The sequence below is a fragment of the Zymoseptoria tritici genome, chromosome 10 (assembly GCF_000219625.1).
Source record: "Zymoseptoria tritici IPO323 chromosome 10, whole genome shotgun sequence".
Taxonomy (NCBI): Eukaryota; Fungi; Ascomycota; class Dothideomycetes; order Mycosphaerellales; family Mycosphaerellaceae; genus Zymoseptoria; species Zymoseptoria tritici.
In genome coordinates, this window is record NC_018209.1 from 81,574 (window position 1) to 108,807 (window position 27,234).

General features: G+C 48.5%; 6 protein-coding genes across 6 annotated transcripts; 1 reads left to right on the plus strand and 5 right to left on the minus strand.

Moving 5' to 3' along the window:
• Positions 1–111: 111 nt before the first annotated feature.
• On the minus strand, positions 112–1,453 carry MYCGRDRAFT_96015 (uncharacterized protein; the record flags this gene model as incomplete). The annotated part of the gene is made up of 5 exons (XM_003849195.1): positions 112–321; positions 468–663; positions 720–892; positions 989–1,342; positions 1,400–1,453. 5 exons carry the CDS (start codon positions 1,451–1,453, stop codon positions 112–114), a joined length of 987 nt encoding a protein of 328 aa, XP_003849243.1.
• Positions 1,454–2,844: 1,391 nt separating this feature from the next.
• MYCGRDRAFT_110914 (uncharacterized protein) lies at positions 2,845–3,891 on the minus strand (the record flags this gene model as incomplete). The annotated part of the gene is made up of 1 exon (XM_003849194.1): positions 2,845–3,891. The coding sequence occupies one exon, from the start codon at positions 3,889–3,891 to the stop codon at positions 3,055–3,057; it is 837 nt and encodes a 278-aa protein (XP_003849242.1).
• Positions 3,892–4,155: 264 nt separating this feature from the next.
• On the plus strand, positions 4,156–5,094 carry MYCGRDRAFT_87660 (uncharacterized protein; the record flags this gene model as incomplete). The annotated part of the gene is made up of 1 exon (XM_003848701.1): positions 4,156–5,094. The coding sequence occupies one exon, from the start codon at positions 4,156–4,158 to the stop codon at positions 5,092–5,094; it is 939 nt and encodes a 312-aa protein (XP_003848749.1).
• Positions 5,095–6,557: 1,463 nt separating this feature from the next.
• MYCGRDRAFT_75982 (uncharacterized protein) lies at positions 6,558–7,620 on the minus strand (the record flags this gene model as incomplete). The annotated part of the gene is made up of 1 exon (XM_003849193.1): positions 6,558–7,620. One exon carries the CDS (start codon positions 7,563–7,565, stop codon positions 6,558–6,560), a length of 1,008 nt encoding a protein of 335 aa, XP_003849241.1.
• A 220-nt stretch (positions 7,621–7,840) lies between these two features.
• On the minus strand, positions 7,841–8,526 carry MYCGRDRAFT_105825 (uncharacterized protein; the record flags this gene model as incomplete). Its single annotated transcript, XM_003849192.1, has 4 exons — positions 7,841–8,039; positions 8,096–8,198; positions 8,262–8,372; positions 8,436–8,526. 3 exons carry the CDS (start codon positions 8,466–8,468, stop codon positions 8,139–8,141), a joined length of 204 nt encoding a protein of 67 aa, XP_003849240.1.
• A 17,265-nt stretch (positions 8,527–25,791) lies between these two features.
• On the minus strand, positions 25,792–26,642 carry MYCGRDRAFT_105826 (uncharacterized protein; the record flags this gene model as incomplete). The annotated part of the gene is made up of 4 exons (XM_003849191.1): positions 25,792–25,990; positions 26,066–26,146; positions 26,226–26,343; positions 26,399–26,642. The coding sequence occupies 4 exons, from the start codon at positions 26,402–26,404 to the stop codon at positions 25,899–25,901; spliced, it is 297 nt and encodes a 98-aa protein (XP_003849239.1).
• Positions 26,643–27,234: the final 592 nt, after the last annotated feature.

The following is a 27,234-nucleotide window of genomic DNA, read 5'->3' on the forward strand; positions in this document are numbered from 1 at the left end:
GGAAAGGGGCGATAGCTTGCCAATGTGAGTTCTCTATAGTTTGCAGGTTTAACTCAAGAAAGATGTGGCTGAAGTGAAGATGTTTGGCCGCCTGTATGTTCTGGCGCATATCTATTTTGTGTCTTTGTATCGTGCTTCCGCCGGTATGGAGGCTTGTGCGACGTCTCTTTGTGACTTGAAATAGACCTCGCGTTTCCAGATCGCTGATGGCGCGATGAAGTTGATCTCTTGATGCCAGACCACAATTCGCCAGAAACTTCCAGCCCTGGTCAACACTTTCCTTGAAAGACACGTGTCTCCTCTTTGAAGCCAGCGCACGTTCTGAATCAACAAAGCGAGGCCAAAAATGCGCACAACATGAAAGCTCCAAGGAAGATGCACACGAAGCCCTGATACAGTCCCGCCGGCATGCGAGCGCTCGATATTCCATGGGACCGAATAGGTTCTCGCAGCTCCTTGATACACACACAGGTGAGACCACTCGCAGCCATGGCCCCGAGCCCGATGCAGAGCATGGCATGCGGGTATTGAGACATTAGACCGTCGTTCGCCATGAGCTGATCGACAAATCGAAGCCACTGTACTCCGCAGTAGACCGTCACGAATACGTTGAAGCAGACGTAGGCTTGATTCTTGCAGCGTGTCCCGGTCAGGTTGAAGTACCTACTCCGAATTAGCACTTGTCTGCTCCTGGGCGGATCACGCAGCTGAGCACTTACCGCCTGATCTCGTATAACAACAGGGAAGACCCGTCCCAACCGACAAAAGCGGCGAGTGTCGCGATCAGCAGATGCGTACCAGACTCGTCGGCGAAGGCCAAGACCTTGCTGGAGAAGCTGATGGCGCTCGGTATGATATAGTTGGCGAAGAAGTTGATGACAACTGTCCAGGCCTGCACCGCGAATTGCGCCACGGGGTTGTACGTACTGACGACTTGACCGAGGCAGAACTATGCACAGATCCTGCTGTGATGATTCAAGATGTCGACCCTGCTCAAGAGACTGGCAGGCAGCCCGAAGGGAATGGCGTTTGAGAGTGCGGAGCAGCGTATGGTGCCAGGGTTGATATAATTGGTGAAGTCGTCGAGGAAAGATGCCCAAGCCTGCGCGGCAAAGTGCGCCGTGGAGCCGAAGGTGTTGACGATTCGATCGAAGCAGAACTGAGCGCAGAGCCCACGGTAGTGCCTGAGAATGTGCAGCTTGTGGAGGATGCCGGAAGCCAGCTCGATGGGGGAGATGTACGGGTGTGCGACGTAGTTGACGATATGTGCGCCGATGCCCGTATTGTGGAGGATGGTGATGGCCAGCATGGAGCAGAGGACGAGAGATGCCACATACAGCACCTGATGTGGCACAGTTAGCGATGTCAAAACAGCCAGCCATACGTTCAAGACGCTTACCTGCTTGCAGCGTCCCATCACCGTCGTGCAGACCTGTCCGAGAGTGTCATCCATCGTTCAAGCAGACGTGCGTCGGCGGAAGAAGGGCAAGGTGCAAAGGGATGTGGTCGGAAGAAGAAGAGAGAGAAGGTTCTGCGCCGAATATAATTTATGCAGAGCGACAAAGGTAAGAAAGCACCGGTCATGGCCCCACTCTTCCTTCACTCGTCAAGAAGCCATTCACCTCTTTGCGTGATCATGTGAAAGCTGAATCGAAAGGCGCAGTCAAGCTCTCCACCTACTGGGAAGCCACGTTGCAAGCTCAACGCATCGGTGCTGGCACATGCAAATCTTGCCGCGATGTTCGCCTCCAGATTTGACATGAAATGTCGTTGAATACCACCTCGCCTGGCGCTGGTCGGATCCCAAGATCCTAACAATGATGGACATTGAAGTAGATACCAGCCCATCACGTCCATCCGCACGACGACAAGATGCAGACGATAAACCAGCGGACGAAGGGTAGCTTCAACTACGGCGCCAATCTCACACGAGGCCATTCGACGAAGCTCTCGTGTGGGACTTCTCGTCGAGCTTACTTCGATTTGCATATGACAATGCTTCGCAGGTGAACAGCCTGGACGCATGTGATTCTGCTGTGGCAAGCATATTAACTTCTTCGCAGCATGCCACTCGGAGCGCAAGATCCGTTGCCGCATTCTTACTCCATCGACAACCTCCACATCTCGCTGTTACAGCGAACTCTTCGGCCGCAGCGATGGCGCCCGCGACACGCAACCAGACCAAGGCTCAACTTGCCGCCGAAGGGGAAGAAGATATCCGAGATCCTGGGATGAAGAAGACGAAGGCGCAACTCCTCGCTGAGATCAAAGAGAAGGAGGATGACTGGGAGGCGCAAATGGTAGCGATCAAGGCCGCAGAGAAGCTGCATAGGTCGTTTCTTGCAGTAAGTGAAGCCGGCCATCATCTGCGTATCTGATCTCGAGCTGACGATGTGTGCAGTGTAGTTGCCTCTACTTCGTCGTCTTCGCATTGGCGGCGGGATTCTCCCACGCTTATCGAGACTTCACTCCTGTTCCGTGGACCTTTAAGAAGTAGGTTTGGCGTCCACTGACTACTCATCGTCCTTGCAACGTACTGACGTCGGTCAGATCATCCCAGCAATCGACACACCTTCGGCTCCATTCTCGAGAACTAGGCTGGAACTGCATCGCCACGGCCGCAGTCGTTTGTTGCGATATCTTCAGCGCGCTCTACCTGGCCTTCTTCATCGCCTTCGAGAAGTTTCCGCGCCCTCTATCTGGAAAGACCTGGATAAGAGTTGTGACATTCACAATCTTGACGGTCATGCTGGGCTGCCATTCCCTGCATGTCTACAGCCATATCAGCGGGCCTGACATCTATCCGCAACTGAGCAGAACGGCAGCGAGAGCCGAATTTCTGTTCCAACGTGCGTCCCGCGAAGGCATTTGCACAGTCGTTCTGGTCCTACTTGGAATGATGAACATGGCCTGAAGTGCTGGCAAGAGCGTGATCTGGGAAAAGAGATGGGTTTCCTCGAGTGAGAAGGGTCGAGATTTACGCCTTGAATAGCAAGCGAGTTCGCAAAGCAAGAGTGGTCCACAGACGAGCCAGCGCAATGTTGATCAACCAGACTATAGCCACGGCGCAGGCAGAATATCACTCCCTTTCAGCGCGTTCTGGTTCATCTCCTGCTCGTCCTTGGTTCTCTTCAATTCCCTCCTCGCCTCCCGCTCCGTCGTTTTCTGAGCACGCTGCTTGTCCCACTTCTGCCGGTGCTGGCTCTTCTTCTCTGCAAGCTTCCTCTCGGTCTTCATCTTCTCATCAGCGGCATTCATCTGCTCTTGAGTCAGAACCCAAGGCTTGCTGAGCACTCTTCGCTTCCAATCAGCAGCCTTGGACCAGTGAATGGCCTCCTCGTTCGTGTTCTGGACTCGAGCAATGCTTTCGAGGAGTAGCTGTCGTTCCTCTCTTGCGGTAACCTTCGCCGATGCCTGACCAGCAGCCGCCGTCCTCCGAAATGTGACGACCTTGCCCTGAGCTCTCACAACGGCACCCAGCTTCAAGACCTGATTGTCCACAAAGACTTCCGCCAGGCCCCATGTGACGACGACTCCCACATTATCAACCATAGTATTGCTCGGCCAATCCTCAATGTCATGCGGCTTCCTCGCCGGTCGAACCTCAATCTTGACCTCGATATTCGCTCCCGAGCTGTCGTCGAGCGTCACCATGATGTATCTCCCATATCCAACAAGCTCGATCTGCACCACGACTCCCACAAGTCGTACATGTCGTATTGGATGGTTCAACCAGAACCAGACGTCCTGTCCGGCAAAGTCCGCCTCTTCTCGGAGGAGGTAAACATCGTGGGCTGTGAGCTTGTTCCAGGCGAACCACGTCGGAGAGAGGTTGGAAATGTCCCAGTACTGGCGGGGATAGATGGGATAGGTCGATGAGGTGGCGGGCATGTCACCGTCGGCGGCGGAGGAGTCGATGCATGGTGAGAGTGAGGGGATCGGGCGGTGTTGCTGGAAGATGTTGTTGACTGGGAGGTACGTTAAAGCCAAAGTGAGCGGTGACGTTAGTTCTACCCCGCATTGAGACCAACGCGTTCAGTCGCGTCTTCCTTCTGATCTCTTCTTCTCATCAACATCGTCAGACAAGTCATCTGCTTGTCGAACATCACAATCCACAACATCCACTCCTCATATCGCCAACACACACAGCCCACCATGCCAAAGCGCTCGCGATCACCCGACGACGACGGCGAGGACGTCTCCGCCGGCGAGGCTCCCACCACCATCAACCCATACGAAGTCCTCTCCGTCGACACCACCGCCACCGACGATGAGATCAGAAAGGCCTACCGAAGAGCCGCTCTCAAGCACCACCCCGACAAAGCCGCTCCCGAAGACAAAGATACCGCGCACACTAAATTCCAAGAAATCGCATTCGCGTTCGCCATTCTATCCGATGCTCGGCGGCGGAAGCGCTACGACACCACAGGCAGCACGGAGGAGAGTCTCGATCTTGAAGATGACGATTTCAACTGGGCAGACTTTTTCCGCGAGCAGTACAGCAATTTGGTGACGACAGAGAGGATCAACGACTTTGCGACGCAGTACAAGGGGAGTGAGGAGGAGAGGAAAGATGTGCTCAAGGCGTATGAGAAGTGCAAAGGCAACATGCCGAAGCTGTACAACGAGGTCATGTTGAGTGATGTGCTGGAGGATGAAGACCGATTCAGACTGATCATCGACAACGCAATTGAGGACGGTGAAGTCGAGGCACATGCGAAGTACACAGAAGAGAGCGAGAAGAGTCGCAAGGGGAGAATCGCACATGCGCAAAAGGGCCGAGATAAGGAGCGAGGCGAAGTCGCGGAGGTGGAAAAGGCGATCAAGGAGAAACAGACAAAGCGGAATGTTGGGAAGAAGGCCAAGGGTGGAGATGAGGGCGGGATGGGAGACCTTGCGGCGATGATCCAGCAGAGGCAGACTGGCAGGGCGGGAAACTTCTTCGATCATCTCGAGGAGAAGTATGCGGGCAAGGGTGGAAAGGGAAAGAAGGGTACCAAGATGGAGGAGCCGCCGGAGGAAGCATTTAAGAGGAATGCGAAGAAGACTGAGACTGTGGAGGGTGCGAGTAAGCACAAGCGGGCGAGGAAGTGATGATGCATTGGTCTTCCAGCTCCCATGCCACATCTGCGCGCATTAGGCCGACCGCTGGGCCATGTTCTCTTGCTGCCTGACGACTCCATCCTGCAGGAGCCTCCCACCATAGCTGACGCCCGGGATTGGCTGGCCTGGCTTCAACTCTTCAGACCTGCATGCGACCTGCAGCGACATAGCCTCGGCCGTCAATGAACGTTTCACCACCACGTCCCGTCGTTGTGCATCGCCTCAGCCAACTCAACTCCCCGCCGTCCACAGTAGTGATGCGCCTACTGAACATCCATAAACTCAAATTGCAAGCCTTTGAAGATGGCGAACGACCTCCCTACGCCATCGTCTCACATCGATGGTATCGCACTGTCGAGGAACTCTCCAAGCAAGAGCTAGAGTCGGGCGTGAAGGAAGCCAGTCGTGGCTACAAGAAGATCAAAGGTGCCTGCCGCTTTGTGGCACGCCGGTATGAACACTTGGAGTGGATCTGGATCGACACTTGCTGTATTGACAAAAACAACAACGTGGAACTAGGAGAAGCAATAACGTCCATGTACCATTGGTATTCGGATGCTGAAGTCTGCTTGGCGTACCTTTGGGACATTCCCGAACGCTCACACGAAAGTGCACCTGACGAGGATTTTGCTGGACCTGATGAGCGACATATCGACGCACAGACACTTCGCAATCTGTACGAGAGTGAATGGTTCCGGCGTGGACTCTACAAGAACTAGTGGGTCCTCCGCTTGTCTTGTTTCTCGACAAGAAGTGGAATGTTCTGGGACACAAAGATGGGAACGGAGGCTTTGCCCTGGATGATGCATCACTAGGACCCGTCCTCAACGAGCACATCGGTAGCATCACTGGAATACCCACAGATGTTCTGTCAAGACACGGCAGGGCCCTGGAGCCCGTCAACTACGCCGACGTTATCGCTAGGTTGGGCTGGATGGACCTCCGGTACACTAGTAAAATCGAGGATCGCGCATACTGCCTGATTGGACTATGTGACATCAAGTCCATGTACCTGCATTATGGCGAGAAAGGTAACGCCTTGCCTAGATTACTGCGCGAGATCCGCAAACAGTATGGAATACAGGAGCCACTCAACGCTACAAGGCCAGCGCACGAATCTTCACCTCCAGCTATGGACATCGACAATCCTCCACCGATGACATATCCGGCAGCCTACTTATCCGAAGCGCAGGTAGCGCACAACTCTGCAATCGCTACATGGCTCGAGTACTGCCGGCTGTATTCGTCGGGTCTGTTGGAAGTCGAGCAGGTGAAAAGTTGGCTGGCCCATGACTTGCTCAATGATGGGACTTTTATGGAGGAGGCCAGGGCTGTGGTAGAGCACAGACTGGCATACGTCGACACATTACCGCTGGACAAACGTCGCATGCGCTTCGAAAGAGCAAAGCTCTGAGTGGGCCCGCCTCTGCCAAACGGCAAAGAATCCCTCCCAATCAAGATGTATATACTCCGGTCGGCTTTGCATGATACCCTCTTTTGCCAACTTGCACGGCCAGCTCACTCCTCCACTCCACGCCTCTCGCCACACACTCCACCGCCCTCGAAAAAGTGTACTCCGGCTTCCATCCCAACTCCCTCACCGCCTTTGAAGAGTCATACACCCGGTCCGTATCCTCCGGGAGCTTCCACCCCTTCTCTAACAGCTTCTCTGCCTCGTCTGGCAAGAAATTCCGAATCACATCCCCCGCTTGACCTCCGTTCAGCATCTGCAGCGTCCTCTCATCATTGACAAATGGTGGCGGCGCGCTGACAATGAACTTGCCCCATCCTATTCTCTCCGCCTGCTGTATCGCACAAACATGCGCACTCACCACATCAGCAATGTCTGCACGGCGATACAACAGCTCCAAGATCTTGAGATTGTCGTCATCATACATCTCTCGGGCGTCCGCACTGTCGTCCGGTTCAGGAAAGAACCTGCTCGTCTTCAACACCAACACCGGCATCTTCGACTGGCTATGTACAAGCCGGCACAGATCTTCAGCAGCACACTTTGTCACGCCGTAGATGTTCTTCGGGATTGGGACTACGCTCTCGTCGATCCACGCCGCCGGTTGGCCTGGTTTGGGAGCCAGTGCAGCGCCGAATGTGGACGTGGTGCTGGTGAAGATAAAGGACTTGATGTGTCCGCTTTCCACTGCCAACTCGAGGAGGTTCAGCGTCCCTTGGATATTCGTATCCACGAATTCGGACTTGGAGTGGGATTCTACATGCGGCTTGTGCAGGGTGGCCGTGTGGAGGATGTGTTGTAATGACGGGTGGTGTGAGAAAATGGAAGCGACGAAAGACCTGTCGGCGATTGAGCCGACGTGGCTTGTGTGGTCTGAAGGAAGAATGTCGATCCCGATAGGTTGGTAGCCTTGCGTAGGAAGAGAGAGCATGAGGGCGTGGCCGAGGTGGCCGGCGGATCCTGTAACGAGGACGGTTGGGGAGGAGGCCATGGTTGGAGGGACGATTCTAAGGAGATGAAGGCACGAGGATATGATGAATCCCTCGGCCGTGATGGACGTATGGATTGTTTAGTGATTGATCTTGAGAATGACTCAAAATTGCCTTTTGGGGTGGGAGAAGCCCTTCTTGGCGGTGGCGTTCTGGAGTGTCTGGCTTAGCTGAAGTACTTAAAGCCAACATCGTGCAGCAGCACGACAATCCAGACAGGACGGCAGACGAAGCAGCACAGCAGACGTGGCAGCACGATCAAAAGGATGCGGAACATGCGAAGGCGAATGATGCAGTTGGGAGCCGAGCAAAGTCTAGCTTGTGGTATGTAACGACATCCAGTTCTTTCCTCGATCTTGTACAATGCGTGCATCCCCGCCAGCTCATCGGAATCCCGCTGCCCGAGCGATGTTATTCAGTCGTGCTGGAAACAGTATCGTTGTCCTCGCCGCAACCTCAGTAGCGTCATGCGATTTCTGGTCGTGGGTTAGCATGCTCGGGAGGTATACAGACAGATAGCGGAGATTTGTACCGGGCTGAGAGGATTGAACTAGATTGCCGCAAGGCGGACTCTCTTAGTTGGGAATGCATCCGCAAGTCTGACCACCGTCTTTCGGACCCCAATGTTCGTTGGCCTGTGGATTCAGCGACAATTAGTAAATTGGTGACCTGCACAGACAGACGGGAGCGACGCATACCCTACAGCATTCGCCGCATTCTCCGCAGCCGAAGCCGCGTCGTGCCAGAGGGCTAGCAATGTCTTCTCCTGCTCCCTGGAAGCGGTTCGGTGCACCGATCGCAAGGCCCAGCTTGATGAATCGTCTGGTCAGCTTGGGGCGTGCATTGTAAGGGAACAAGTCGGCATGACATACGAAGAGCACGATGCTAATGGTGGAAAGCTTCATGGTGGATGGAGCTTGTCTGGAGATCGATCGATGCGAGCTGGCGTGAGATGTCAGGAGTCCACTGCAGAGTGTGAAGCTGCAATTAATCAAGACTCAACGACGCGGGTGCGGAAGGAGCTCTTTTAACATTTCCCGATGTTCTGCTCCTTCAAAAGCCGATCACTGGGCATAAGGAGATGACAGGCTGTTCATCCCTTGATCTGATCCGGTAAATCCGATGCAGCTCCGTCAGAAGCCGATTCGAAGCAAGCCTGACCTGGTTCTCACGGCGGTTCTTAGAATGAGGCAGGTTCGGCTTTTGGTGTCGGCTTTTGAATCTCTCGCACAGCCACCGGAATCGACCAGCTCCGACGCGCACGGACGATTTAAGGTGAACAATCGTCGTGTTCTGTCGCGACGCGTCGCGACCTTCCGCTCTGTGAGAGGAAAGTCTATGTTTATAGTATATACGCTTTTAATAGTGTTGTTAGTGCAGTTACCTAACTATACAATTGTTTATGCTATTTAATAAGCTAATAAGAAGCTCGTTTTTATGCCGGTAATCGCCCTTATTGCCCTTATGTTAGTGTCGTTAGTGTCGGTAGTGTTAGTGTAATATCTACTACTCTTGCTCTTACCTTAATTACCTTACCTTACTATCTATTATTACTACTGCTGTCGCCGCTATGTTGTCTAGTTTGATCCTCTTGCTAGTGTTGTTGTTTACTACTACTAGAGCTAATAATTGCTATAGTGCTTAAGAGCGCGGCACTATAATCTTCTACTTAGCGTAATAACTACTAAGAGGTATGCTTAGAGCGAGCGTAGCTATAGTCGTAATATAAGGGCGTTTCGGAGGTAGTAGAATCTTCTACGAAGGATAAGAAGCTACTATCTCGGTAATAAGCTAGTTAATAGTCTTACGGTTAAAGGGCGCTATTGCCTTCTACAACTACGTAAGCTAGTGTTTAATAACTAAGTCCTTAAGGCTAGGTACTAAGTTAAGATGCTCGTCGTCGTTAAGAGCATAGTATCGCTCGCGGACTACTTATGTTGCCTCCTTTATTATCGCTGTATGTCGACTAATACTAGTATCCTTATCTTCCTTATCTTTATTAACTAGCACGCGGCTGCTTATGTAATACACCTCCTAGCTATTCTATTCCTACTCTTAAGTCTAGTAGTCGTAGTCCTTCGTAGTAAGGTTGTTATAAAGTATGTTATATCTGCCTCCGCCGAATACCGATAATCGGTATCTAATCCCCTGCCTTAGCGGCATATGCACCCCTACTAAGGCCTTTTAAGCTCGTTTAAGCTAGATTGCGCCTGTATTATAAGGATACGTAGAATCTCCTCCTTCCGAGAGAGTATCGAATCGAGTCTGTTCTAAAGTAATTTATACTACTACTCTATTCTTAACTACACCTTTTATATACGATTCGATCCTCCCTATAGTACGACGAATTACTTCCGAGATAGCTTCGTCTCGTCCCGGCCTATTAGGGAGTAAGAGCACCCGTCGCTGTACGAACGAACCCGCTAACGACCCGGAGACTATAGAAACCCCTACTTAGACTGCCGTTAGCGACGACGAAGACGCCGAAGGCAGGCCTAAAAACCCGGAAGAACCTATCGGGCACTAGGATGCCGCTAACGAGGGCGAAGAAGAACCGGAGAACCCTCTATAGGGAGAAGAAGACGACATTAATAAACAAATCCGTAAGGAAGAGGCCGCTACCGCTAGACAGGAGCGCCTCCTCTAGCTTAGCCTTCTCTAGGCACGTAACAAGGCTATAAGGGACCGCATCGCCTAGGTATAGAACGGATCTATCCCTACTATCCTACCCGATGCCCTAGTTCGGCTATCTATCCCTAAGAACGCGCTCCTAAAGGCCCGGAATCCCTATATCTTCGAAGGAAAGAACCGCGCCGACTAGGAATAGTAGTAGGAAGACATTAACCGAGCAATTAACCAGGCTAGTATAGCTACCGACGAAGAAAAGATAGAATTCGCTAAAGAATAGATAGCGAGACCCTAAAAGTAGCACTAGAAGCGCTACCTTCTCGACAAGGTACCTGTTCGGCTAATATAGAGCGACATGTAGCTCGTAATACTAGATTCTATAGGTACAAAAGACGAACGTACCTAAAGAGCTATAGACAATATTAAAGAGGCTAAATAGGGCGATAGGACCCTAACTAGGCTAATAAACTATCTAAAAGAATAGTAGAATAAGATTAGTTATACCGACATTCTTAGGATAATCTATAAATTTAAGGGAGCTCTTACCCTGGCGGTTAGAAACAGGCTCGAATAGGGCTAAGTTACCCTTACGACCCTTATAGATGCGGAGGAACGAGCTAACATATCGTACCGATAGATATAGGAATTTAACAAAAAACGCTTAGCGAAGACTTCCGTCGACGAAACTAACAGAAGGCGCCTAAACAAAAACAACAAGCCCCCGAGTAGGCCGAGAAGGGCTAAAACCCCCCCGAAGGCGGCTAATAAGAAGAAGTTAGCTACCGCCTACTAGACATATAGCAAAGAGGGCTACCGGCACTAGGAATACCCTAATAAGGACTAGTCGGGAAAAGGGAGAGCCCGTAGTAGATCTCCTCTAACCGCTATAGGTTAAGTCTAGTACTTAGAGGCCTAAAGAAAGGCTGCCGAGCTAGGAGGAATTACCCGAACTATAGGGGAAGGGCTAATACGCCTTAAAGTAGAGATATAGGGTCCTAATAGGACTAAGACACTCTAAGCACTACTCGATTACGGAGCGCAAAGCAACTTTATAGACAACATAGTAGCTAAAGAGCTAGGCCTAAGCCCCGAGTTAGGGCAAACGGCCTAATACGTAGCACTAAACGGCTAGAGGATAGCTGTTTAGGGAGAGTGCCGCGTCCCGTTTAAAGTAACAGACACTTAAGGATACATAAGAGGATATATAGAAACCTTCGTAGTCGGAAGAATCTATAGGTTCTAACTAGTCCTCGGCATACCCTAGCTAGAACGATAGAACCCGAGGGTAAACTTTATCCGCAAAAGCGTTACCTAGAAGGGGACGAAGGGCAGACAATAGAGGCCGGTTAGGCTCGTCTTACCCGAAGAGTTCTAGAAGGACGCCTCCGGCATCCCTTCGGGGCGCGTTTAGGCCCTTACTACTTAATGTATAGACGACGCGCTAAAAGAACCGGAACTTCTAAGCGAATTCTCGGATTTCGCGGACGTTTTCGTAGAAGGAAACGAGTCCCTTCTCCCCGAGACAGGGCCGAATAAGCTTAGCATCGACCTCGAAGAAGGTAAGGAGGCCCCGTACGGCCTATTATACAACCTCTCTATAACAGAACTAGAGACTTTACGCAACTACCTCGCCGACAGCCTAGAGAAGGGGTAGATCCGCCCCTCGACCTCCCTAGCAGGGGCAGGCATCCTCTTTATAAAGAAAAAGGACGGTAGCCTACGTCTATACGTCGACTATAGGGCCCTTAATGCCGTTACTATTAAGAATAGATACGCCCTACCCCTCGTCTAGGAATCGCTAGACTAGTTAGCGCCGGCAAAGTTCTTTATAAAGCTAGATATACGAGACGTGTACTATCGCATCCGAATTAAGGAGAGCGACTAGTAGAAAACTACCTTTCGGACGAGGTATAGCTACTTTAAGTACACTGTAGTCCCGTTTAGGCTAACTAACGCCCTAGTAGTGTTCTAAGGATATATAAACTACGCCCTCCGGGGCCTGCTAGACTACTATGTTATAGTATACCTCGACGATATCTTAATATACTTATAAGACGCTGAAAGCTATAAGAAACATGTTAGGATAGTCCTCGAGAGACTTAGAAGACACCGACTCTTTACTAAACTATTAAAGTGCGAGTTCTTTAAGCGGCAAGTCGGCTACCTTAGGTTCGTAGTAACCCTAAAAGGGGTCGAAATAGAGGCAGAAAGGATCTAAGCTATCGCCGACTAGCCCCTTCCGGCCTTAGTTAGGGACATTCGTATCTTTATCGGATTTACGAACTACTACCGCTAGTTTATTAAGGGATTCTCCTATATAGCGGGCCTACTAAACTGCTTAATAGAGAGAGGCCCAAATAGTGCTAAAGGCGGACACTAATAGAGAAAGGAGGAATTAGTTCCCCTCGAACTCCTACCTAACATAGTGCAAGCATTCTAGCAGTTAAAGACTAGGTTTATTAAAGCGCCTATCTTACGGCATTTCGACCTAAAACTACCTATCCGCGTCGCAACAGATGCCTCTAGGTTCGCCGTTAGGGCAGTACTGTCCTAACCGTACGAAACGGAGGGCAAAATGCACTAGCACTTAGTAGCCTTCTTCTCTAGTAAGATAAACGCGGCCGAAAGGAACTATAATATATACGATTAAGAGCTTCTTACTATAGTCGAGGCCTTTAAGCACTAGAGACACTACGTTAAGGGCGCTTCGTACTAAATTAAGGTCTTAACAGACTATTACAACCTAAAATAGTTTATAATAACTAAGCAACTAAGCCGAAGATAGGCAAGATAGGTAGAGCAGCTATTAAACGTCGACTTCCGTATAACGTACAACCCGGGGTTGCTTAATGCCGCCGCGGACGGAGTAAGCAGACGCCTAGACCTAGAAGATAGGGACTACTCGGGACGGTAGATTAACGAGAGCGATAGTACTCCTACATTAGATACCCTTCGGCACTAACTAGGTCTATTTAAGGGAATAACGGCCGAATCTAGCCCCGTTCGGTCTATAATAGTAGTTATGACCTACTATCTACAGCTCGCTAGGACCTACTATAGCAAAACGTATATAATAGCGAGCACTCTAATAGAAGAATTATTAGACTCCCTACTAATTAATATAATACGCGAAAGCCTAAAACATAACCCTATAGCATCGATAGTTAAACTAGCTATAAATAACCCGGATCCGCCGGAATAGACCTAAAGGTAGGCTATATAGGGCGAATTCCTCTTCTACGAACGGAAACTGTACGTACCTGCGGGCCTAGCACGCCTAGCAGCTCTCCGCTAGTACTATAACGATCCCCTAGCTAGCTACTTTAGTTTTAAACGGACCCTAGAGCTATTACAATAGTCGTTCTACTAGCTAGATATAAGAAAATACGTTAAGGACTACGTAAACAGCTGCTAGACATACGACAGGGCGAAGCTACAGCAATATAGCCTATATAGAGAACTCTATGCGGAAACTCTACTAAATAGGCCCTAGGAGGACCTAACATTAGATTTTATTACCGATCTGCCCCTAAGTACGTTTATAGGGCATACATACGACTTAATCCTCGTCGTTATAGACAGGTAGTCTAAAATAGCCTACTACATTCCCGTACGGAAAGACATTAATACTAAAACCCTCGCGGAGGTCTTCCTAAGAGAGATCTTCTACCTTTACGGAACTCCTAAGTTAATTACGTCCGATAGAGGACTAATCCTTATATCTAAGTTCTAGAGCACGCTCTACTACTACCTTAGGGTCCGAAGGGGCCTAAGCACCGCATATTACCCCTAAACGGACAGTTAGACGGAGCGTTAGAACTAAACGCTAGAGTAATACCTACGAGTGTACTATAACTATGAACAGGACGACTAGGTACAGATGCTATCGGTAGCCGAATTCTCTTATAACGATAGCGTTTATGCGACAATAGGGGTAACACTATTCTAAGCATATAACGTTCGCGATCTAATTGCCGCTAGATAGCCCGACCTACCCTAATTAGAGGGCAAAGCTCCTAGTGCGGCGGAGATAGCGCATAGAGTAATCGGCCTATAGAAAACGCTATATAAAAGACTAGCTGCGTTATAGGAGAGACACGCACGATACTACAATGCTCGCAAAACTACGAAAACATATAAGGTTAGGGACTGTGTATACCTCTCTACTCGATATTTAAAGTCTATCCGGCCGTCGGAAAAGCTCGATTATAAGTATATCGGCCTATATAGGATTAAGCGAGTCGTAAACGACGTCGCGTACACGCTAGAACTGCCGGAAACGATAAACATCTATCCTACGTTCTACATCTCCCTACTAGAGGAGGAAAAACCTACTAAAATTACTAAACGGGCCTAGAAGAGCCTAAAGGAGATCCGATTAGAGGACCCCGACGTTTACGTAGTAGACAAGATCCTAAAGCGTAAGAAACAACATAGTAGATAGATATATAGGATCGCGTAGAAGGGTTAGCCCGCGTCTAAAAACACTTAGGAACCTACGACTTACATTAGCCCTACTACGATAAGAGCATTTAATAGAAGCATAGGAGGTACTAAGGGCGGTAGACTAGTACGATAGATATACAAACGCGTTGTTAGTTACTATTAAGGCCCAAAAGACACTAGTTAACACTATATAGACTCCTTAGTCCGGTTCCTAGTTACCTTAAAAAATTTTCTCTACCTTAGAAGAATTTTACAAACCTAGTAAAATCCTAGGGGGGGAAATTAGGGGCCAAACAGGCCCCTAAGGACGACATTATTACACAACGAGAGACAATCGAGCACAGTAAAGTTATTTTAATTCTATCTAATCTATAAGTCGCTAAGTCGTAGTAAAAAGAAACAACCCGGGCGTTACCGCGCCTATTAGTCCTAAAATAGGCCTAAAAGAGGCTAAAAGAGACAAAAGAAACACGAAAAAGCGCTTACATACTTATTCCTTAGGCTCGAGGTCCCTAGAGAGGTCGTACTTGGTCGGACGGAGCACTCCCTCTATAACGGAGGCCTTCGAGCCCTTCTTAGCGCCCACATAGGTGTAGATAGTATTTAGAGCGGCCGAAAGGGCCCGAACGCGACGCCTTAGGCGGTCCTCGGTAGATCCTTAGGCTAGAATAAGTCGCTTACAGGGGGTGTCGGGCACTTCTTTACCCTATTAGGGTTAGTAGGGCACTTTTAGGCAAGAAGGGACCTAAATACTTACAAGCTCCCTCTTTCGCTTTATAGCCTCCTTAGCGAGCAACTTCTCGCGCTTTCTAAGCATAAGCAGTCCCTTCTAGTCGAATTCGTCCTTACCTTAGTATAGATAGAGGCCGTTAACACCGGTAAAGGAGTTAAAGCGCCTAAAAGGGGGTTAACGGAGCCAAACAGACCCGAACTAACTATATATACCCCTAAATGCGTATGTAGATCGCCTTGTAGGCCGAACAAGCCGCCGTAGCTATCGCTTCGGTACTATCGGCGGTAATAGCGGCCTTGTAGAGCGTATTAGCCCTCGTAATGTCGCCTTTAACTAGTTCCGGCATCTTTTAACTACATTAGCCCCCGAAAGCCCCCTTTTAACCCTATATGTACATACCTAGAAACAATCGCGGTTAGAGCAATTATAACACTTTAGGTAATATTCGTCCTTATTATTAGCTGCCTACTTATCCGGCGAGTCGCGCGTAAAGAGGCAGAACTAGGCTAAATCGGCCTTGTTTAAGGGCTTGTTAAGGCAGTTAACGTACGGATTGCCCTTAAAGATGCTGTTAGCGGCGAATTGCTTATGTTAGGTCGCGATAGAGGCGGGTTGCGTTATAATAGGCTCGTTCGGTCGCGGATAGGGTCGTTTAGTAAGAATAGCGGTTTTTCGATAAAATTCGAGGTCGTCCGGTAAAAGATAGGGCTAGAAGGGAACTAAACGCTACGTTAGTACTATATAGGCTACAAATGCCCCTTAGGGGGGCACTTTTAGACCTGTTTAGCTATCGGATAGGGTTAAGTTACACTTACTAAGTCTGCATAAGGTTGTTAAAGAAGAGAAGAATTCGAGGGATCCGAGCCTAGGTTTTAAAGCCGCGGTAGACCCTAATTAAGGCCTTAGGCTATTAAACTTAGCAAACACTAAAAAGAATTTACTCGAGGTAAAACCGTTTAGAGCGCGACACTCTACGTAAGGAGGGGGGCTATGTTACATCTGCCTCCGCCGAATACCGACAATCGGTATCTAATCCCCTACCTTAGCGGCATATACACCCCTACTAAGGCCTTTTAAGCTCGTTTAAGCTAGATTGCGCCTATATTATAAGGATACGTAGAATCTCCTCCTTCCGAGAGAGTATCGAATCGAGTCTGTTCTAAAGTAATTTATACTACTACTCTATTCTTAACTGCACCTTTTATAAAGTAGGTAGTAGCTCTAAACGTAGCGGCAGATAAGGAGGTATTTAAGGTAAAAGGAGTAGGTGCATCGATTCGGTAGGCAGTTACTATCCTTATTAGTTACTCTAACGAGAGCGTCCTATTTACTATAAGCTAGTTTATTAGTAATAAGGACTTAAACGGTGTAAGGAAACTTCCTAAGCTATATATGTCGTAAGGTAGTTAGATAGACCTTCGTACGCGCCTTAGATTCCTTTACTGCCGCGCGCCGCTCCGCGGTGTTAACTACATTATAAAGGTAGCTAGCGATGCTACGGAGCGAGAAGTAGTTTATGTTCTACTTAGTGTTAGGGCCGCTCTTAAGCAGCATATAGAAGTTCTTAAGGTTGCTCGTCGTACGAATCTAAAGTAGAGTCTATAAGTAACAGCGATAGCAAAAGGCCTAGAGTTTGCGGTTATTCTATATAGTCTACTAGATGTAGTTAACCTTCTGCTCCGGTGCCTTTAATAGTAGACAATTAGTAGTAGAGCGTAGTAAGTCTTCTATGCTAGCCTCCGTCTTACGTATCCTTATTACCTTTAAAAGGTAGCTAAGAGTCCTTAAGTACTTACGCCCTTTAAACTACTTTTAGAGAGTCTGCTCGTAATGCTAATAGTAGATAAGATAAGTAACTTCTTACTTACTATTAACGAGGCTACAGAACGCTATTTGTATAGCCCTTTGCTTAGCTCCGGAATTATTAGTTATTATATATCTAGGCTCCTATAGCCTCTTGTTTCCTATTGTTATATACTAGCTCTTAATCTACCTTATCGCCGCCGCAATTATCTCGCTATCCTCTTACGCTAAGAGCTAGTGTACGTAGGCTCGGTAGGTATTAGTGCTGTCGCGGATTATTAAGCTAAATAGCTTTTGCTCGAGGTAATTCGTCTTATAGGTCAAGTCGTAGATCGTAAAGTAGCCGTATTTACGTAGTAATTAAAGGCCGCTAGGACGGACGAAAACAGTGTAATTAGAGGTACTACTATCCTCGCAGATAATGCTAGTAATGTGTTTAGATAGATAATTACCTATATGTACGATATTAGTGTTAGTAAGAAGGTTTAAATTCTCGGAAGATTTTTCGCGCGCGTAACTAATTATACGCGTAAAATCTAGCTTCTAGTATAAGAATTAGTTATACCTTTTGCTCGAATTCGAGCGTCGACATAGAATTCCTCTACGTAGCCCTTAGACTAGTGCGTAAAATCTAGTCTAACTTTTTTTAAAATTCCGACCTTCTTAGATACACTAACATAAGGAAATAAGAAACAATAACTTACGTTTACGCTACTACTCTACTATATCCGCTACCTATTTTAATACACTAGTTTTGTTGCCCTAATACCGAGGATCCGGATTCTTCTTTTAAAAGCCTCTTACAGCGTTGTAGACGCTCTAAATGTTTAATCGCGCACTACTAGTGTTTAAGAGCGTTTAGTAACTATCCGAAATCCCTAAACCTCCTCCGACGAGATTCGCCTTTACCTCCGCCGGCCGGTACCTACGCGCTACCTCTTTACTAGTAACCTTCGTTACAAAGCTATTTATCTTCTTCCTATCGATATGCGCGAGATCGTAGTTATAGAGGGGCGCGCCGGCGACGTAGTCCTTCGGAAAGAGGCGTTTAAGAGTCTAGCGTAACGGACGGACGAAGTAGGCGTCCTTCTTATTAGTCCGCTACTACGATGCGCTGTTAATACGCATACCTTCCTTATTAAGAGCCGTATCGTCTTCGATATACTTATAAAAGTAGGTAAACTTTATAGCACTAGGGCACTTCTCGCTATCGTAAGTTAAGTAGTCGCGCTACTTCTCTAGTAGTACGCTGTCCTTCTTCTTCGATACCGGTTTATAGCGCTTATAGCAATGACATATAAACCGGAACGTAGAATATAGTCCGCATCTCGTCCTTAATGCCCTCGCGCTATTGCCCTTCTAGATGTTGTCGATAAGAGGCTAATATATATACATCTCTTAATGCGTTATCTGCTCTACGAGAGCATTAAAGAGCCTATGTCGCTACTAAATAGCATCTAGTAGTAGTCGTAGCAACGCCTTGCCGTCGCTATTAGCACTACTCTATCGTAAGGAGACAGTAGTAACGCTAATAGATATCCGCGTCTTCTTTATATACGCCTTCTTATCCTTATTATTATTATTATTACTAAACAGCTCCTTCTTAAGGGCTAAGGTAGCTGCGCCTTCTATAACCTCGTTCTCTTACGATTTAAGCTAAGAGCAACGCTCTTAAATCTACTACTATAGCGCACTAATATCGCGTCTAACGAGCTCTACTAATACACCTTTAATAGGAATGACTCTAGCTCCTTTATCGTCCGATCTACCGACCTCGAATCTACTATTAAATCTAGCTATATCGAGTAACGCGTCGTCGATAAGCTCTAGAGTCTTATATAAAGGATTATTAAGCATCTTAGCGTAGAAGACTTAAGGATTATTAAGAGCCTCTATAGCTACTCTACAACGAGGAAGGATAAGGTAAGTAGCGCACTAAGAACGGCAATAGCGAGGAGGGAATAAAGAGAATAATAAAAGAGTAGTAATTAAGGCGACAACAACACCTTAAAACGAGCAAATTGCGTGTGTATCGACAACATAACTACGGAGGATACGCGTCGCGACAGAAAACGACGTTTGTGCACCTTAAATCGTCCGTGCGCGTCGGAGCTGGTAAGATCCGGTGGCTGTGTAGGATTCTACCAAAAGCCGAACCTGCCTCATTCTAAGAACCGCCGTTCTCACTACCTCGATCTCGAATACGAAGCAAGGGGTTGACGGATCGCATGGGTGTAGTTGAGGTGAATCTCACAGCAGGCAAACGGGAGGCTGTGTTTCTTCCCAACAGTTCAGACCCCGCGGAGCTGACAGCGACGGCGACATGGATCCCAGCCACCATCGGAGGCCAGGCAACGTGCATCCTGCACGATGTCGGAACAGCGCGGAGCACCTGTATCTCACGAAGGAGTCTCACTGCCTCGGCAATGTTCTTTCCCTTGAGATCGAGCGGACTTTCATGCGTGCAAAAGATGAGGCATTTATTCCCTGGCCAAGCACGAGAGCTCGTTCATCCGAGCCTCCAAGTTACTAGTCGACAGATCTGGACGCTGTTAATGAGATTGCCCGCCAAGAGCTTACGCTGAACCCTCGAGAAGCTTCAACAGTATTGGAGCAATCTTCTCGTTCCGAGGGCTGCTCCGTGCTGACACAGCCTGCGTCCACATTTGCAACCAGGCAATACGACCTTCTTGGTTAGGGAGCATTCCTCACACGCAATGCTTCAAGTCGGACCTCACGTCGGGTCAAATGCGGTCTTAGGGATGTCTAGTCGGCTAAACTATGGCCTTCGGCAAGAGTATATCGTTACGAGTTGACGACTGCACCTACGCTCGAGACTACTGCATGAGTGTCTCGGAGCAGTACAATGTAGAGACATCCGATCAGGTACAGCATCGCTTCGTCGAGAAGTCCCGCAGTTTCTGGCGAGCGTATAAGGCGTCGACTTGCCCAGTAGCAGTTCCATCGAAGTCAACAAACGATTCGCATCTTACGGCAATGCAGCTCTACAAGCTCTTCGCAATTCTTTCTCTGGCCTCGGCCACTTTCGGCTATGCAAGTCTTCCTCTCCGTCCACTCGTCCCGATATCGACCAGCTCCTTGCTAACAAGTTACTTGTAGGACTGCCGTCCTCAACTCGGGGGCAATGGCAAATGCATCCTGGGGATTGGGGCAAACTCCAAGCAGGAGATCTATCTCGAGTGCGCAAGTGTACGTAGATTCCAAGCACGCATATCTGTTGGTCTGGTCTGCTGACGCTTCGATTTCTGCTTAAAGGACAGTGCATGCTTCATACCCGGCGCCCCGTGCGACTGGAGCAAAAAACATCCAGGATATGCGGACTGCTGTCACCAAGATTGCACCTAGGATTGCGAGGAAGGATTGCGGGCTTGCGAGAGGGACGAGAACGGACGCTGGGATGAATAATAGACTGCCGGCCGCTGCAGTTAAGGTTTTGGCTGTGCTTTTGGCATCGAAAGCTCGGTATTTGAAACTTTAACACAAATCTTGAGCCTTCTGTTAAACCTGTAAGGTTGTCGGTGTGAACGAAGACTACCAGATGGTCTTCTTTAGTGTTTACAATGCGCAGGTTAATTCTCAAGGCTGACTTTTTTGTGCTCCCCCGGCTATAGGCAGCTCGCTATTTGAGATCCGCTCTACGCCGGTCTGTTATCCTCCGCTGGCCTTGATTAGGCAAGAACGTGTCCCTAACCTAATGAAATACCCGTCTCTTTCCCACGCTTCTCGTCTTCCGCTTGCCTCGATTAGCTAAGGGCGTGTCACTTACCTAATAGGATACCTGTCTCCTACGCCTGCTAGCTCGAGCAGCACAATTGCGAACTTAGGCCGCGCAGGTTAAGGCCGATCGCGTTTCAGCTTTCGTTCAAGTGAAGTGGAGGCACGCCTTTCGCGAGTACTGCAGATTTGTAAGGTCGGCGACATATTCGAGTCGCTAAGGAGCATGTTTATAACTAAGGAGCATGTTTATAACTAAGGAGCATGTTTATAACTCGGAATCTCCGATTGCACCCACCGGCTCCCACTTCCCGCCTGTCTTGTATGCCTCGGAGTAATTTCGGTCAAACTCTCTAACGAATTCTGAAACTTCTTCCGCTCGAACCCTCTTTAACTCGAATTTTGAAACTTCTTTCGTGAATTGAAGGTCTTGTGTTGCGTTTGCGAGGTTGCAGGTCCGGCTGCGACCTTGTTGCATTATGTTCTCCTGTTTGCGAGGCCCGCAGTGTTGTAGAAAAAAGTCGATCTCTTCGACAGGACCGACCGATCTGGGTTTCGACACGCTACAGGACGCACGCGGGGTGACTTTAAGCGGCAATTGTCTCGGAGGAAAGCATAATGTGCAAGTCTGTAGGGTCCGAGCAATGGCATACACATACGAACAGCTCAATCGCTCGGTTTTGAAAACTAGAAACCTAATATTCTCGATAACAAGAACTTCTAGGACGCCAAGATTGCTTCTGTGGACTTGAAGAAGGCTTTCCTGCATTCTGTTAAGGCTACGAACGTCGTATTTTGAAAGTTTGAAAGCGATTAACTCGACAGTCAGAGCACGTACGACCTTGCGAATGATTTTATCGACTGCCTGGACAGCGTTCTTTAATCTGGAAAGCACGCGCAAGCACTGGCAGGTTTCGAAAATGCGACGTGAAGTCAAAGGGGCGCCTGCCCGATGTCGGACACTAAGCTTTAGGAGCGCTTACCTCGACCTTGTGCCTAGCCTGTCTAGCCCCGTTAGTTGTCCTTCGCAACCCGACACCCGTCGGTCTAGTTTACCTGGATTTGGGAAGCCGAGACATCGGGATACTGTATCGAGCCTTTGCTAGACATACACTCCTTCCCTCCGAATTGTAGGAACTCGAATTTTTGATCTTTAAATCCGTTTTGTAGCCCGAGCGAGCCTGCAAGAAGGCTGCAGCTTTGTCTGCTGTGCTTATAGAGATGCTTCTTGCTTCAGACGAGTCCGTAGCTTCCGATCAGATGCCTAAGTTCTTAACATTGCATGCGTTCTGGACTCTTTACGTTTTTCCTGTTGCTTACCAAATTTCGCCGGGAACGCCGACTTGGGAATTTTGCGACGGCTCCACGGCGCAAAAGATAGACTAGCCTGTGTTCAGAAGATTCAGCTCGCGTCCTGTTCACAAAAACCTCGGAAAGATGTATCTTTTGCGTGTATCTCGCGGCCTAGCAAATTTGAGTAAGAAGCAAGACTCTCGTGTTCCGGAGAATGTCGTAGACAGGTCTGCGACTGCTCTACAACTGTCTGCGACTATCGTAGAAATCTTAGCTAGGAGTCGCAGAATTCTGCGACTACTCTGCGACTGTTCTGCGACTAATCTACGACTGTTCTGCGACTATCGTAGAAATCTTAGACTATAGTCGCAGAATTCTGCGACTGTTCTGCGACTGTCCTAGAAATCTTAGATAGTCGTAGAAATCTTAGACAGTAGTAGCAGATTTCTGCGACTGTCGCCGACTGTCGTAGACTTCTTAGACAGCAGTCGTAGATTTCCGCGACTATCGCCATCTGCCGCAGATTTCTTAGACAGTAGTCGCAGATTTCTGCGATATAAACGCGGACTTCTGCGACTATTGCTATCTGTCGCAGACTTCTTAGACAGCAGTTGCAGATTTCTTAGACAGTAGTCGCAGATTTCTACGACTGTTGCCGCCTTCTGCGACTATCGCTATCTGTCGCAGACTTCTTAGATAGCAGTTGCAGATTCCTTAGACAGTAGTCGCAGATTTCTGCGACTGTCGTCGCCTTCTGCGACTGTTGCTATCCGTCGCAGACTTCTTAGACAGCAGTCGCAGAAATCTAAGATAGGAACGTAGATTTCTGCGACTATAGCTAACTGCTGTAGAAATCTTAGACAACAGTCGCAGAAATCTACGACAGTCCGAGAAATCTTAGATAGTAGTCGCAGAAATCTGCAATAGTCGTAGAAATCTTAGACAGTAGTAGCAGAAATCTTAGACACGATCGCGACTATTGCAGAAGTCTGCAGCCGTCGCAGAATTCTTAGAAAGGGACGCAGAAATCCTAGACAGTTCTAGGATTTCTGCGACTACTCTGCGACTATTCTGCGACTACTCTGCGAACATTCTGCGAATTCTGCGACAGTGCTGCGAGTGTCTGCGAACTCTATAGCTTGTCCCCGCGACTATGTTAGTACTAACCCGCTTGCAACGCGTGTCTCTCGCAACTGCTGCTTCTTTAGCCTAACTGCGGGTCTGCATCTGATAGAACACAAGAAAAGCTTTCTTTTAAGCTACTCGGTATGTAGCTAGCTATAGTATCTGTAACGATATATAAGTATATACTCCGAGACGCAATTTTAATGTTTCGCAGGCACGCACGTAATAGAAGACGATTAGCCCTTTATTTTAAGCTACTCGGTGTGTCGCTAGCTACTATAGTCGTAGAGATATGTTAGGAGGATACTTAGGAGCCTATAGCTACGCTTAAGGGCACTATAGATTAATCTATTATAGAGTTCTTTAGATAATAAAGGTAGTATAATAGTACTAGGAGGCGTATATAGACGCCTAGGAGCGACTTAGTAGTAAATATAGTAGGCGTATAGAGGAAGTTTCTACTACTATAGATAGGTAAGTATACTAATAGCGCTCTACCTAACGTACCTACTCTTAGTAACGGCCTTTGCGCCTCTTACTTATATTCTAAAATATTCTATATAGGGCGCTTACTCTAAGTTACTAGTATAGATTATCTCTACTATATTTAGTTATATTCTAGTAGAATATCTAGAAAGTAAATATATAGTTATTAGAGAAATATTAGATTAAAGAATCTATAATACTAAGCTTTAATCTATAATCGGACCTTTAATTATTACTATTCTAGTCGTAGTACGAATAGACTTTATAAGGGTCTAAACTAAAGTTATATATAAAGGTCTAGATCTAAATATATAAAATTCCAAAGCTACTAAAAAGAAGATCTATCTAGAATAGTAAAACGTTTAAGCTATACGCGCGCGTAGCGTTGCTTAGCGTATACGTAGCCTTCTACTCGGCTAAAAGGAAGCTTGTTCCCGATTTAGCCTAGTAGATTTCTAAACTAGCGTTCGTCCGTTAGGCGTTAGCCTAGGTATTAGTATAGCCGATATAGCCTTAGGTACTAGCCTCTAATACGACTATACCTCGCGATTACTTAGACTACTTAATCTAATATAGATAGCTATACTAATAAAGACGTTTATACCTATATCCGTCGCGCTTAGTAAGGATGCCTACGACGTAAGTATAGTAGTAGAAGGTATATATAGTATCTAGGACTACCTTAGTAAGTTCGGCTAGTTTAGTTAGACTTCCTTCTATAACATTATGCGTAGTGTTAGTTAGACGGAAGCTCTGTTTAATTCCTACATTAATCTCCTGTACCGTAGCAATAGTAGCCTAGAAGGGACTAGTTCCTCGTCGGTGCCGTTAAAGATAACGACGCTCGAGCAGTTAACGCTATCCTACAACACATACTCTACCGATTCGATGGCCCTAGAGCAATACGCGCCGCCGGTCCGCGATCTTAATACCTCGTACATCGCTTTCGAACGCCTCGGTGTCGGTGTTATAATAGATCGCGACGACGAAGGTGTTTCGCTAGGCATTCGATGCGACCGAAGCTTGTTCGCTATCGAGGAGGTAGATACATTTGCTCGACGGTTCGTAGGTAACCTCTCCGCGCTCGAGAAAGTCTTTATGTCGGTCGCCTAAATAAGCTATGGGCTACGCTGGGGCACACTACTGGTCGCATAGGCTGCTGTCGTCGACCTGCGGACCGTACAGGGACATACACAGACTGCTCAAAAAGGAAAAGGCGCGAGGTCATGTGCTCGTTGTTAATCCAAGTACATCAGGGCGTGAACGAGAAGAGGACTTGGTCCCGATCGATGGAAAAACAAAGCCTCGAGAGGAGGCCGAAGAGAGCCTTTTGCGATGGACAAGGACGTTGATCGAAGATGCTGTAGAAAGGAATCAAACTCTCGACAGAACGTCCGACTTCGCATTCCGGCTTATCTGTAGGACTTTCACGGTCATTTCTAAGGTACAGAGACCGACCTGCAAGCGGTGGATGTGCCGCTCCTGATGCACACCTCAACGCGATGAGTGACAGCTTCCTCTCGGCATGGCCGAAACCAGCAGGTCAGCCCTGCGTAGCACCTCCGTGCGCAATGGACGTGCAGACACCGAACACGTCGACTGGATTCTCGGAGATACTCTCGTCGATGAACAGACCTCCAGTCCAGACTCCGAATGACTAACACAGCGAGAGAGTACACGCCGAGTCTCAGCGGCCTTTCAGATGCTCTCAGTCGTCGATGATGCTATGTTGTTGAAACCTTGGCCTTCGCATCGATGCACCCACCTCGCTCTTCAGCTTGTCCGGAACTTCGCCAGCTACCTATGCGATTTGCGCACACCTGCCAGCTTAACCCTACTGCTTACCCCCTTTCTGCAAGATAATGAGCACCAATTTCGTGTTGCTTCCGAGGAGACAGCGTTTTGAGCACGACCATTAACAAATGCTGGAGATGAAAGCAATAGTTCAAATGGAGAGTCGAGGTTTTGCTATTGTCAAGACGTTTCAGATTGGCGGGCTGCACCACACGCCGCTTCACTTCACCACCTTCGATTACCTCCGCATTTGCGCTTGACCTTCAGGTTCCGGAAAGTATTCAATACACCGTCAATTGTAGCAGCTGGAACCCGAGCAGTTTGGATCTCCGTCTGCGCCATTGGCAGTGCAATATCTGGCGAAGGTTGGTTTGTCGACGCAAGCTGTAGTTTTCGTGTCAGCAACGTTTTGCCTTGGGACGTCCGCGCGGACAAAGCGCAGAAGAGTTCGAAACGTACTCGGATCGTAGCAGTACAAGTCGTCTTTGTTCGGCCCGTCGCCGCCGACGCGAAGGGTCTGTCCTTTCCAATGCGAGCAGGCTGGCGAAAGGATATCAGCGATCAATATGGTCAAAGAATAGATAGACAACGAGTCTGCAAGGATGCGACCGATCCTTACCAACGCCGGTTTGATAGTTCACGGAAGTGCCGTCGATCGTACAAGCACAGTTGTCGTAACTTTGCGCAGAGACTATAGCTGGACCGACGGCCGCCATAGCAAGGATGGCAAAGAGGTTCTAACTCGGATCAGTCAAATGCAATGAGAGAGTGCGAAAGGGGAATGCGCCTAACCTTCATTGTGTTACTGGGAGCGCGAAGCTGCGTGTCTTCAAAGATGTTGAGTTGTGGAGATGCTGATGGAGAACGAAATGGGAGTCGGGAGGTCGCGACCTTTCTCTATATAGGGTTGACATCGGACAAAGGGAAACAAGTGCCGCAATCCGGCAACGAACAGCAGGGTTGTCGAGTACCGGCAAGCAACGGTTTCAAGCCAGGTTGTGTGATCCTGTTTACTTAGGGCACAAGCAGCTGACTGTCCCTGCGCCGGCGAACTGGCGAGGGTACACTTGCTCTCGAAAACTCAATCGAAGCACCTTCCGGGCAAGTATCGACGACTTTCCGAGCTGAGATTGGCGCGGGAACGCTTCAAGGGGCGGCCACTAATTCCTGTATACAGGGTAGGGGTTGCATTGTAAGTGTTAGGCACTGTGCATATGCATCGACCAGTTTTCTCTCCGTGAGCAGTCCACGCCAGGAGAGACCGGACAAAAGCATTGGGGTCGACGGCACGACGTGCGTAGCCTAGCGATGGGATGCTGGCCATCGACCCGTGCTTCAAATTTGTGGAAAGACCAGTTTAGTTCCCACGCGGACGTAAGCTGGAGAACGCGCGGCTGCGGCTGGAAATTGCGGAGTAGAATGTCAAGCATGCTTCCTGAAATTCCGCGAGCTACCGTACTGCCTATTAAAGGACTGCCTGGTCCATTAAATTACTCTTCAAACTTAGGCGGCCTGTTCCTCGCCAATCCGGGCTCGTGCGGAAATGGACGCTGTCCACGTGCAAGTGTGATTCGTAACGGCGGGGGGCACGCATAGCAGGCCGTCCTTGGTCCTCCGAGCTGACGCCA